The 13,789-nt window shown below is 44.8% G+C and overlaps 1 protein-coding gene across 1 annotated transcript in view; it reads right to left on the bottom strand.

Moving 5' to 3' along the window:
- Positions 1 to 1,270: 1,270 nt before the first annotated feature.
- ITIH5 (inter-alpha-trypsin inhibitor heavy chain 5) overlaps positions 1,271 to 13,789 on the bottom strand; it is a 69,535-nt gene continuing 57,016 nt past the window's right edge. The window contains exons 8-14 of the mRNA XM_016219773.2: positions 13,449 to 13,617; positions 11,407 to 11,716; positions 8,705 to 9,261; positions 6,297 to 6,350; positions 5,949 to 6,065; positions 3,393 to 3,770; positions 1,271 to 2,331 (exon numbers count right to left, since the gene is read on the bottom strand). Of these exons, the coding sequence (XP_016075259.2) occupies positions 2,033 to 2,331; positions 3,393 to 3,770; positions 5,949 to 6,065; positions 6,297 to 6,350; positions 8,705 to 9,261; positions 11,407 to 11,716; positions 13,449 to 13,617 (1,884 nt within the window). The 3' untranslated portion in view covers positions 1,271 to 2,032. The remainder of the gene's footprint in view (positions 2,332 to 3,392; positions 3,771 to 5,948; positions 6,066 to 6,296; positions 6,351 to 8,704; positions 9,262 to 11,406; positions 11,717 to 13,448; positions 13,618 to 13,789) is intronic.

Genomic DNA, 13,789 nt, shown 5'->3' with positions numbered 1-13,789 from the left:
ACTGCTCTTACAAAAGCAGTAGGAAGTGGGAATGTCTAGCAGGAGCCTCCTCTCTGCAGCTTTGAGAACTGCACCTGGAACACAGATCACTGCTCCAAGCGCTAACACAGCGGGCTGGCCTCTTGGCTCAAGGGACCTCTACCCAGCTGGGACTGAGATTATATAACAGAAGGTCCCCGTGGAGCCTGGTCATGCACTGGCTGGCCCTGGCTCATGCTCCTCCTCCTCGCTGACCTCTGAAATGTGGAAGCATCTGTCAGTCTGGGCAGGTGTCTTCACACCGCTGGCATGAAAACAGGCAGCTAGTCTGGGAAGATGCGAGTCAAAAATAACACATCTGGCAGGCCATGGTCTGGTGGCTTCGCAATGAGGAGAGAGACCAAGACTCAGAGAGAAGACTGAAAAGTTCCCCGGCACTAACTTACTCTCCTGGTCCAAAATGAACATGTGGAGGTCGTTTTGCTGCTCAAATGGTTCCCACAGGAGGGCAAGTATGATAAACAATTTTTGTAACTCTGATTTCTCTCCGAGTGCTAAATATGCTTCCATATCTCATGAACACCTGCTCTGGAGTCAGTCCTGACTGGGAGAAACCTCCTGTGAAGCCAGCACAAAGCCTTTATTTCATTCACATCTAAATACTCTATTTCTCTGACCCAAATCTCTCTTTCTCAGCTGTTCAGCACACGTGCCCCCTGTGTCCATCTGTGTCCTGACCGTGCCCCTCACTCAGTGAGGATCAGGATTTCTGAACCTGGGTGTCCTGAGAAGACCAAACAGAGCAAAAAGCAAGGACTGGTGAGGAGGGTGGGAAATGAGGCTCCGATGCCACCATCAGCCTCACATTCCCTTGATAATATGAACGGCTGCAAAGAGGGGGCTCACAATCAGAAAGCTGACAGTCATTATCTCTGGAAGCCCCCACTGATTTTAACCTTTCCCTATGGGATCAGATTTGTCCACATTCTGGAACCAGAGCCCCTTTCTCATGTTGATTGCCTGGCTTTGCCTATTCGAGGTGTGGGAAAGCGTCTTAGGCTTTGTAAGCCCAGGCACACTCCCTGCAGAGACAGTGCAGGCTGATTCCTGTATGTCACTGTTGGACACGCCGGGTGCTGTGTCTCCTCCCCATCCAGCACTTTATTACCTCCTACAGGACCATGAGCAAAGAAGGCCACAATGATGATGAAGACTGAAGAGTGCTCAGCAAAACCTTCGCCATTCAACTGGCCAACTACCAGCACCAAGACAGGCCAGTAAAACACATCCATGCGGAGTTGTCCTCTTTATTACAAGCATTTAGCTTACTGGAATAAATAAGAGAATATCCATCGGCAAAGTAAAGCATTTTACAAAACCCATTAGAAAGACATGGGTAGCTGGGGTGCAGATTTTCTGTTTTCAATCAATTTTTTATAAAAATGAAAACTAATTTTCAAGGGCAAGATATCACAGCAGAAGAAAATCTTCTCCTAAGAAAAGATTTAATTGTTTACAATGATCAAATCTACAAGCTATTTGCGTGACCAGTGGCCTGGGCTCCACCAGAGGATCCCCTGAAGCAGACACTGGCCAGAGATCGCAGCAGTGCTAAAAGGAAAGATCCCTAGGCATTGACAAGGTGACAAACAGCATGTCCAAATTTGGCTTTTTCCACAGAGAAAACAAACTTTGCAGCAACCTTCCTTCATCAGAGTGACTTTATGGTGGGCTATGAGATGGTCAAGCCAGTTGGTACAAGACACAGACCTCTTGCTTTTAATCATGACCTTCCCTGCTCGGTGCTACCATCTTTCTCTATGTACATAAGGAGAGCTTGGCAGGAGGAGGAAGCAGAGGAAATCACATTTCACTTTAGCTTCCTGATCCTACCCTTTGCTCAAGCCGACATCAGACTACAGGCCACCAGGGGCAGGCCGTGGACACAGCTAACTGCCAAGAGACGAGGCACAGGTCAGCAACAAGAACTGCACGACGGTGTCCCCAAAGGCCATTTCCCTGTCATGCCCTCTTACGTTAAGACTGCTAAGTGTCAGAGTCCCCTGGACAGTCCCAGGCCAAATGTAGTCTCTGAGTCAAAAGGATGGGCTGCCAGGTAATCCTTATATTCCCCATCGAGCAGCTGGGCAGCATTCCTGGCAAACCAGCAGTCTATCTGCTCCTCCCCGTTGTAGATTTTCCTCTGTTTCCAGACCACGGGGACCTGGTGCCCCTTCACCTTCAGGACGGTTTCAGGCTTCTCGCCTGCCTTTGGGAATGGAGAACTGGTAGTGTTCTTGCTGAGCCCAGCAGGCTCCTCTGTGAGGCTGGCATCCTGGTTCAGGAACTGACCTGAATGGACAAGAAAAGCATCAGGTCTAAGTCTAGTGCAAGCCACACCATGTAGAAAAGAAATCTAACTTCCGTTTAGGCTACGGGTGACCAGCAAATGCACATGTGGTACCTAGAGGAAGGGGGATTCACGATGTCAGAGACTGCACTCTTAGTTGAACTCTGCTGGAAGCTGCTCACACCTTCTCCAGGGTTAGTGAGAGAACACGTGTTTTGGGGCATATGGAGAGGAGAGACCTGAGGTTTCATAGGTAGCAGCCTCCACATCTGGGAGCTGCCCACTTGCTAACACTGGAAAGCTGCCGAGCCAGCAGAGATAACCAGAGCCTCTTATTGAGCTGGGAGGGCAAAAAGGGGGGCAGATAAATAGGGAAGGGTCAGGCTGTCCCTTCCTTCCTCCCTGGTTATAGCACCCTCCATACTAAGTTTGTAGATTGTACTGGGCTGAGGGTGTGGAAAGCAGTCATTTCAGTGCATTCCTGAGACACATTATCAGAATTCCCCAGGTCAAGCGAGGACATGGCTAAGGCCAAGGATACTGGTCTGCGTCTGTCAGAGGAGCTCGTGCTTGGCAGTCGGCACTACAGAAACACGGCTTGCTCAAGTGCCAGGAAATCCTGCTTTCTAAACCCAGCCCAGAAGCACTGGCTCTTCACTTGCAGGCAAGGAGCCCACATGAAACTGCACGTCGAAGCAGCAGCCAGCCCGAGCGGACAGCCTGCTGCTCACGCAGTGTGGGCGACTCCCGCGGAAGAAACACCATGGCACGCAGGTGCTGGGCTGTAGACTGCCCCTTCTTTGTATGTTCTTGCTGAGAGTAAGAAGCCAGAGGATGACTCCCAATTTCTATGCTCACTTTCCCAGAAGGCCAGTGAGAGTTAGTACATAAAGCCCAATCCTATTCCAGAAAGTCACGAGGAGGCAAGAGATACAATTCCGTGATATGTATAAAGAACACCTTCCCACTGAATTTTTCCATCAAGCTAAAGCTATGGGCAATGCCAGCCTCTCTTGGGAGCTAAGTGCTGTCCTCTGGCCCCATGGGAAGGTCAGTTGCTTACCCAACAGTCCATGGCAGTTGCCCGAAAGGCCTTTGCTGCTGGAGATGTAGAAGCCCAGGTGGTCTCGCTGGTAGGGGGCTGGCTTTTTGTAGAGGTGAATGAGAATGACGAAGGCGATGGTGCCCTGGATGGTGACGGTGACGTTGGCATTGGCGGACACCGACACCTCCAGTCCCCGACTGCCCACTATCATGCTCTGGTTGCAGGGGAGGACCAGCCTGTCCCCACCGTCGAAGATGACCCTGTGCGGCGTGATCTCGAGGTATGACCTCTCGGGCTTGTTGACGAGGATCGTGATGGTGCGGAAGTAAGTGCGCTGTTTCTTGTGGCCGTTGGGAGGAGCGGGGGCCCCGATTAATGCCCCATTCACCGTCACACCTCAAATGCAGAGGGGACGGGAACAATGGTTAGAAAAACTACCCCCACGCTCACAGTAAAGGCATCTGATCAGAGTTTCCTTCCTCCTCTGGCCTTATCTTTGTACCTTGCAGACCATGAACTTTGACTCACGAGTAGGGGTCACTCAGTGCCCGCTGAATGAGTGAAGAAATGAGTGAATGCATGAAAGTACAAGGGAATCTCTCCCCCATGTTTGACCAGTATCTCAGGGGAGGGGAAAGATGACGTAGGTTTGGGTCAAGATAGCATAGATAGGGTTTACGTGTTTGTCTGCACTCATTCTAATATTTCTTTCATTCTGGCTGTAGGGACAAAGAGACCTATTTCTTATCTACCAGTTGCCACTGATCCTGATTTGGAGACTCCGTGATATCACTGAGCAGTGTGATATAATACAAAAGGTCAGAATTATGCCTAGTCCAAAAGCTCAAGCTCTTCTACCTTCTAGGCATGCACCTCTGGACAAGTCACTTTAACACACCAAGCCTCAATGCCCTCATCTGTAAAAAGGGGGTCTGAAACCTAACAGGACGTGGCAAGGATCACAGGAGGCAGCACACGTGCAAGCCATCGATGGCCAGCAAATAGAACTCCTTTCTTTTTATCTTCACTGTTATAGACACAACTGCAACTTTCATAGACTTGAGCAAGGCCTATGAGCCAGACTCTGGCACCCTGTGCTGTCTGGACAGATGGCAGTTCTACATCAGATATTTGGGACTGTATTAGGTAATGCACGTTAAGTGTATTTTGCTCTCAGGAAAAGAGTCAGTTTGCATTAATAAAAGATTGCTATATAATTAACTCTTGTTTGCTTTGGGGATAATCTTTCCCTCTATCTTAACTAGCAACCCCTTGGACATTCCAGGAGAAAAGTGCTTTTTGGGGAAAGGCAAAACCTCAGCATGAGCGGAGATCAAGTACTTCTGCCCCAAGGCTCCAAGCATTACCCACTGAGCTTCCCATCATGGACACACACTCAGCACAGAAATAACAGAGCAGCTGGGGGAGGGGGGGTGGCGAGGAAACCTCCAGGGAGGGGCACAGTTAGGCCCCTATCTCACTCCTGAGTCCTTTGAGTTATTAACAAGCCGAGATTTTGCTCTAAGGCTAGGCAGCCCTGCAAGGGAGCAAGGTGGGTAAGGAGCCCACAATCAAACATCACATAGTTACATCATCCGTGTCACCCTGCTGTGGGACCCCCGTGACACCTAGCCTTCCAAGAAACTAATTTGCTTTTTTTTTTTAAACTAATTTTCTCAGAACTGAGAAATGCCAGAATGTCCTCAAAAGTCAGGCTGTGTGGCTGTCCACATGGCCATCCCTGAGGCACTGTTACCTGCATGTACAAGAGAGGCTTTTTAAAAAAAATTTAATCCGCACTCGAGGACATGCTTATTGATTTTAGAGAGAAGGAAAGGGAGAGAGAGAAACATCAATGCAAGAGAGAAACATTGATCGGCTGCCTCCCATTGGCTCCAGCTGGGGATCAAACCTGAAGCCCTGGTATGTGCTTTGACCGGCAATGGAACCTGCAACCTTTCAGTGTACAAGATGACACTACAACCAACTGAGACACCTGGTCAGGGCCAAAGGAAGCTTTTTATATACCAATCTCTTTTACAAATGGAGGGGATCAGGGCTCTTCTTACATCCACATTCTCTGCACACAAAGTCAAGTAATTAACATCGGGCTTAACATTTCAATCATTGAAGAACTGAGGTAAATGAATTTAGAACATCCCATCATCAGAGTTTTTGAATGGAAAGACATAATAGCAATATAACATGAATTCATATAGCACTTGTGCGTTTACAAAACAACTGCCTCCTATTCACTACATAATTAGATCTCTACAATAGACTGGGGAGGCCGACACAGCCAGCATCGCTATCTCTGTTTTACAAGGAAGACAGTAGGAGCTCCCTAGTTGAGTACTCAAGGTCACAAAATTAGTCAGAGAGCAGGGTTTCCAATGCACGTCTTCCTGCCTCCAAGGCCAGCACACAGTCTAATTCCTTTAATTAATCATCGATGATCCTCACTGAGCGCCTGTGATGTGCCCCTTATATACCTGGACATCTCTCTTAGGAAGAGAGGAGATGTGATGACTGCCTTGCTCTTGCCCAGAGGCCATGACAGAGGGCAGAACTTACCAGAGTTCGCATGATCAGAGACCAGCCTTAGGATGTCCCCGGGCTGCCCGTCAATGTTGAAGCAGACAGTGAGCTTGCTCAAGGGGAAATCCACAACAAAATGGGGGTCTCCATCCGCTGCCAGAGCAGGAAAAGAAGGAGAGAACAGAAGGAAAAGACGTTTATTGAGTGCCTCCCATGCGTAAGTGCTCTTCATATTTTCTCATGCATTATTTCTTTGATCCCGTCAATGATCCTGAATGTCCAAGTGAGGAAGATGACTGGGTATTTTAACTGGCTTCAGGGGATTCCTGGTTGTCCACTCTCTAAACATATAAACTGACAAATCACATCCGCTGTTTTCTTTACCTGATGTTTTGGAGACTTTAATTCTTGGGTTGTATGGTTTCTTGAGGGGAGATCCTATAAAAGAAAGAGAAAAGAACAACCACTGTTACTCATTAAATAGGATAAAGTGAGGGGTCAGAGAGAAGAGGGTTGTGATGAGTAAAATACAGCTTTCAGATATATTTGTGGCCACTTAAAAGCATCATGTGTTTTAAAGAAAGAGCTTGGCCTCACAACACACAAATGAAGGTGTAGCATGTGGAAGCTTAATTAATTTATTCTTTTATAAATTAGATACTATTCTTCTTGTCTGTTATTCCTGTGCATATAATAGCGGAAATATTCCATTATAATTAAGGTATAATTACGGGAGGAGGGGAAGCAGTACACTTGTCTAATGGGTCCAGAGTTTCAGATTTGCAAGATGAAAAACTTCTGGTGATCTATTTCACATCGATGTACTTAACACTACTGAACTGCACACTTAAAAATGGTTACAACGGTAAATTTTATGTTCTGTGTTTTTGTGCCACCATTTAAAAAAACCAGAAAAATGCAAAAATGTAAAAAAAAAAAAAAAAGAATCCAGGTCTATCATTATGTGTGTAAACACACATCATAAAGCAGCAGGCAAAAATAAGTAATCAATGAAAGAATAACCTAAAAGTAAGTTAATTTCTACAAATAAAATTAATATCTTATTTCAAATTGTTCATATTAACAAGATTATGCTCTTCTTCAATGATTTTTTGCTCCTCACCGATATTAAAGATCAAAGTATCTGAATGTTTCTATGTGCCCCTTTCTTTCCCACACTGGCCCCTGGCCGGCAGGACACAGGCAGAATCAGGTGACCACAGAGAAGAAGCAGCTTTTCAATCTGGATGGCTGCTGTGAGAAGCCTTGGTGAATGGCAGCTGCCACAGACACTCAAAAAACCTAAAATTTAAATTTGAAAACTCATCACAGCTCTAAGAAAAGAAAGATTGTCTTAAGTACTAACTGACACTTCAGGGAAATTTTATTCCAAACAACTGCTTTGAGCTACCAGTTGGCTATTTATTCGTATGGCTATTTCACAGCATCACACAGCTTGCTTTTCATCAGAACGATAATTGCACTAGTCTTGCCAAACAAGCTCCACTCTCTAAAAAGGCAACAAGTCCCTTTTAACCTCTACATCTGGGTATGAAATTTTCAATAAGTTTCTAGTTCTACATTCCTCAAGGGAGGGTATCTAACATTTGTATAACACTCATGTGCCAAAGACATTTAATCCTTGCACCGGCCCTTCAGGTAAGTTATTATCTATATTTTACAGGTGAGGGAACTGAAGCTCAGAGAGGTTCGGAGAGCTGCCCTAGCCACACAGCTGGTCAGGAGGGTTGGTGAGCTGAAAGTCAGCTCTGTCTGAATCCTAAACTTAAGCTCTCTTCACAATACCAGGAGCTTCTCAGAGTTTAGAGTGTGAGGAATAAATGAGACAGCATTTGTAGGCCCTGGGGTAACACTGATTCCTCCTCCTGAGGAGATGTGAACTTGAAATAAATTTAATGAAAATGTTACACATTAAAAAAAAAAAAAGCTCTTTTACACAAACAGATACTACTGAGAATATAATCCTCAGCTTTGGTTGAACTACTTCTCTTTCATTTTCCTATTCTTATTGCTACTAATTCCCTTATCAAAATGGCACTGAGACTGATAATGACATTTACTGTTTGGACTTTGAGTGATACATATGTAAAGGATGGATTCTCTCAAGAATCCAGAAATTGGTCCTCACCTATGTTCTCAGGAAAATAAAATCCATCATACACATAAAATGACAAAACTCTGCCTTGGCTGGTGTGGCTCAGTTGGCTGAGAGTCATCCTATGCACCAAAAGGTTGCCGGTTCGATTCCCGGTCAGGGCACATACTCAGGTTGTGGGTTCAATCCCTGGTTGGGGTGTGTATGGGTGCAACCAATCAATCTCTCTCTCTCCCTCTCCCTTTCTCTCTCTCTAATAACAATAAAAATAATTTTTTAAAAATGACATAACTCTGAAGTACTTAAAAATGTGGAAAGGCACTTAAAAAATGAACATTTGTCTATTTTTTTGTTCAGCTTGGTGCCTCCAATGATGCCTGGAGAATGTTAGGCACTCAATATTGATGACTGATTGACGGACTGACTTCACCAGGCAACCTTTCTAAACAACTGACACCTTCTCTAATTTCTCTACAAGATCCACAGTTTATAACAGAACAAACACAACAATTGAACACACTCCCTGAAAACTAGGACCTGCAGAAAGGGTTATTGCTTATAAAAATTATAATTCCACAGAATACAACAGACTACTGCAGAGGTGACCTTGGCCTGAGAAGGAGGCAGGAAGGACATGTTAGGCTCCTACATTTGGCCATCCCTGGAGTTTGGTTACCTTGCAGGTCAGAGCCTTGCAGGCTCTGCATCACTGTCCCAGGCCCCACTGCAGCAGACATGCCATGGCTGTCCTCTAGCTTCCTTGTCTGCAGTGAGGATTTCTTCAGCTTCATGGAGGTGAACGGGGTGAGGAAGCGGGTCTTCACGGCCAGAGCCTGGGCCTCCTGCCTCAGTCGCTCCTTCTCCAGCTCGTCATCACTCTGTAGCCAGGAATTCAGCAGCTCCTTCACGGTCAGGTAGCTCCAGAGACGCTCAAGGTGGTTGGGGTCTTCCTCACCATCACCCTTGGGCCTGGTGCTTCCTGTAACATCATTTCCTGCCTTCTGGGGCTCCACAGGCACATCTGTCTTCAATATGACAAATTTCTTACTGTTGCTGGCCCTGACTTCCACGTGCAATCGATCTATCTTCTTGTCCACCAGCTTCCCAGCAATGATGATCTCTGAGCCGTTGAAGTAGTTGGGGAAGAGGGTTTTGGTAGCCTGCTCCACAACACTGGGCGGGTAATCAATGCGGATGTCAGAGAGCAGAGGAGTCCTGATCTCATCATAGAACCTGGAGTAGAAGGAGAGAGACAGAGTCAGGACCCAGCCCTGACTACAGACAGGACAGGTCCTAAAGGAAATTGTGACCTGTCGGAGGGGTGGACCTGATCTTAAAAGCAATCAAGTCCAACATTCTACCAGCAGAACATTTCTGATAGGAGATTATGCAGCGGTACCTTGAACTCACTGCCTCATAAGGCTTCCTCCTCTCTTTCAACTGCTCTGAGGAAGAGGAGGAACCTCCTTGTAGTAGATCACAATCTTCTCCCTGCAATTTCCACCCACGGGTCTCACTTTTGCTTCTGAAGCAGACAATATGAATTAGCCTAATCTATCTTCAGCATGACAGCCGTTTAGGGGCTTGACAAACATTGCTCCTAGGAGTCATCTCTTTATGCAGTCTAATCAATCCCCAGTTTCATTAACTATTCTTCAAGTGATACAATTTCAAGTTTCCCTAAGCACTCTGGGTAACTTTCCTCTGTACACATCTAAGTTTCTCAAAGGGCCTCAAAGAATATTTTTCTTAGAACCAAACATGTTGCAGATGTGCTTTAACTAGCACATTATACTTGAGAAGTATGGCCTTGACTTTGCCACTATGCTTTTGCATAATGCAGCATTTGTTTACATTAGCTTTTCTCCTAGTTATGTCACATGGTTCCTACTTTCTTCATAAACAATTAAAACCCTTTTCCAAAGACCTAGAGAGCATAGGCTGTGGAGTTAGACTTCCATCTCAGCCACTTCCTTGTTATATGTCTTGGAACACTTAACCTCTCTGAACTTTAGTTTCTTTCTCTATAAAATTGAGGCATTAACAGTTAACTACTTTGGTAGACTACTGTCTCCCCAGGCCCAGTCTACCCTTCTTTCATAATAATTTAGTTTTAACTTGGTGATACCCATCCAGCTACAAACTGGAGTAAAGTGGTGTAAAGTGGTGAAATGGAAGGAACCTGAGTCTCTGAATGACCTCATGGAGCAGAATTGAGCTTGTCCAGACTGTTATAGGAGAGAGTCATCTGCATGCCAGCCTACCCTTTACCCTGATATATCCAGTCTTAGGATTTCTGTGAGGATTACATGAGGTAATGTATGTAGAAATGTATGTTACATTATAAGTTATCAATAAATGTTGGGTAGTGACAATGTTTTTAGTAGTATAACAGTGCAGTTGATTTGTTTCAATGTACTTGCTTTTGCTTATGAACACATTATTAAATTAATGCATTAGATTCTCCCTCTATGAATGTAGTTTTGAATGATTGGGAAAATGTGGAAACTAACCTGTGTTTTTATTTAAATCTTTGACAAAAGTGCTGGGGAGACAATGGTGGCTAGCTCCTATCTTTATTGTCCATCTTAGAGACCTCCAATTAGATTTACCATTAATGAATGTTCTTTGATTATGGCTATTAAACACCTATAAATGTAACCTAAGGCTCACTTTTCCTTTTCAGTATCTACTATATATGCCACATAGTAGATTAAAGCAATAATGCTGAGCTGGGAGTCAGCACATCATTGAATCAACAGCAAAATTATACCCCATGTTTGGCAACATGATATCGAAGGGAAGGCACTGAACTGAATTAGAAGACCTCAGTTCTAGTTTCTTCTCCACCTCAAATATATATACACACAGTTTATATAGTCAGTGGCTAGTGTCAATTGGTCATTTTGCTTCCAAATAAAAATATGATCATTTTAATTACTACTCAACATGGAGATAACAGTACTTCTAGCTACTACACAGGGTGTAATTAGAATAAATATACCAGAAAGTGCTTTGAAATGTCAAGACAATTATAACCAGAAGAGTTAGTTGAACACCTAACACGTGACAGCCATTCTGCCAATACTTAACACAGGTTTTCTCATTAAATTTGTCAACTGACCATAATACTCGTTCTGTAATGAGGGAACTTAAAATCTTGCCTAAAGTCACAAAGCAGGACCAGAATTTGCAGCCATAATGGGGTTTCAAACACCATCATGACGCCTCCCAGTGTAATGAGTTAGAGTCATTTCCAGTAGACTCAAGCGTAAGGCTCAACAAACCATCCTCATTTCTGAGTCTCTCATAAAACCCAACCCTCAACCTCCTTCTAAGAGCCTCTCATTATTGTCCCAAGAAGACAGACAAACGAACCCAATGAGCTGTGAGCCCGCGTCTTCCTCCTCATGAACACGCCGTGTGAGACCACAGTTCTCCAGTGACAGTTTCTCCAGCAGCTTGAAGTCCACGTCATTCCCGATGCCGATGGTGAAGATGCAGATTTGGCCACGGGCGGCCTCCTTAGTGTTGTTGAGAATCTTGAGGGTGTTGGTCTCCCCGACCGTGGGTTTCCCATCCGTCAGGAAGATGATGAGGGACACGCTGCGGTCTTCAATGTCGTTGTGGGCCACGTAGTTGTTGAGTAGCTTGATGCCCCTCTGCAGGGCCCCGTTGATGTCTGTGCCTGTTAGACACCAAAATAGGACAGCTCAAGCTTGTGCTCGTCTCTTTAACCTGGCTTCACATTCATGGCTGTGCTTCACTTGCAGCCATTCAAGAATTAGCAGGAGCAACATGTGGGGAGCAGGGGAAAAAAGCCCCCCAGTCATATGGGGTGATTCTATGTTACATGGCCTGTCTAGAAATTTGGCAAGTGTTTGCTAATTACTTTAAATATTTTAACTCATTTTATCCTAATAACAACTCCATTATTATCCCCATTTTACAGATGAGGAAACTGAGGCCTAGAGATATTAAATGACTTGTGGATGATGGAGCTGGATTCAAATACAGACAATCTAGCTCAGAATCTATGCTCCTAACCCTGATGTTACACATCTTTGAGAGGAGCAGATTAATTTTCTTTCCACCTACAGAAGTTGGGGAAATGAAGTGCTGAGAAAAAATAAAGGGAACTATAAGGTTTCTAAGGTTTGGATTTCAAAAGGACATAATACACACCAATTTTTTGCTAAAGCTTTATCCCCACCTCCATATAACATTCTAATTGTAAGCAATGTCATTAAAATAAATTCAACAGCAAATATTTGTTGAGCATACACTGTAGTTCAGGGGCCATGCTAGGAGCTAGGGGATATACAAATACGAAAAAGAGTTTCTCCCCTTGAGGACTGTACAGCCTTCTCGACTTCCTGCTGTAGATCAATGATATAATATTACATTAACTCTAATATATCATTTCTCCCATCAACTAGTAAAACAGTTCCTAAATCTCACTGTTGTGGAGAGTGGTAGGTAACCCCATGGCAAGTCAAAGTTCACTGCAAGCAAGATAAAGTTCCAAACGAAATTCATGTGGGAAATCAGAGCTTTCTCTTGGATAGGAAATGATGAATATAAGAAAGATGCAAAATCTCAGATGGAAGAAGACTGAACTTTATGTTTCCAGATGAGCACCAAAGAGAAGAACAGAGACAACAGCAAGAGAAGGTGTCTCCAAATGGCCTTTAAGAAAAGGAGGAGAGGTCGGGATCAATTCCAAGAAACCCTCCAATATCGAGCACCTGTCTGTCATGTGTCCACTGACAGCAAGAGTAAGACCCAGGCCCCTAGTTGAAGGAACTTACATCTAGGAGAGCTGGGTAACATTAGTGTACTGTTCTGATAGTCTAGTTTTCTTAGAATTCTTTATGACCTTTCCTTTGCACACTTTCCTGGGCACCATGCCCAAGCCAAGTGTGCGGAGACTCAGAGCCCATCACACTTTCCAGCCACGGTGTCTCCCAGGCCCCTGGGATTCCTGCTCTGCTCATGTTTCAGCCCCGCCAAAGGGACTAAGGGTGCAGCTGGGCTGTTCCACCTGCTGCTTCCTAAGATGCTGAGATCCAAGCACACAAAACACTGCCTCATCTATTTGGCTCTAATTCCACACCCTAAAACAATTTACAAAAACGGCTTCGTTGCTCGGGATCCACGAGATAAACCAGGAGAGGCTCCAAACCCTATCAGGTATTTCCCCCCATAACTTACTTGACCATCTTAGCTCGGGCGGGGCCTGGAAGAGGAGAATTTACAGAGTCGGTGTTCAGAGAAACATAAGCTTCTGGGAAAGCGCTCAGCTGTTATCTCCTTTCCTGTGATAGCTTTGGCATTCAAATCCTGTCTCTTGGCAGAAAATTTAGCTACTCACTTATTATCACGTTAAGGCTAACGTGAAAAGAAGGACTCATATTTACCTCCGGTGGGCGACATGTGGTGAATGTAGACTTTGCCGTCTCTGATATTGTTGGGAGTAACTGACACCAAATGGTCCTTCCACACTTTGATCCGGTTGGAAAATCCAATGATATTGAAGTGATCCTGGGGTCGGAGGTCATGGAGGATCCTGAAGAGGGCATCCTTGGTCTAGGCAAACACAAAACCAAAATCAGTCACATCAACTGCATTAGTCCACGTGTCTCCTGGTTTAAGAACTGCACACCAGAAATAATGTCAGCGTTAAAATTAAGGGCCTACTATGTAAAGGGCATTTGGATAAATGTGCAAATAATGATTATTTGCTTTGTATCTCTTTTCC

This window comes from Miniopterus natalensis, chromosome 1 (assembly GCF_054644295.1).
Source record: "Miniopterus natalensis isolate mMinNat1 chromosome 1, mMinNat1.hap1, whole genome shotgun sequence".
Taxonomy (NCBI): domain Eukaryota; kingdom Metazoa; phylum Chordata; class Mammalia; order Chiroptera; family Miniopteridae; genus Miniopterus; species Miniopterus natalensis.
This window is presented reverse-complemented; position numbering and strand designations above follow the sequence as displayed.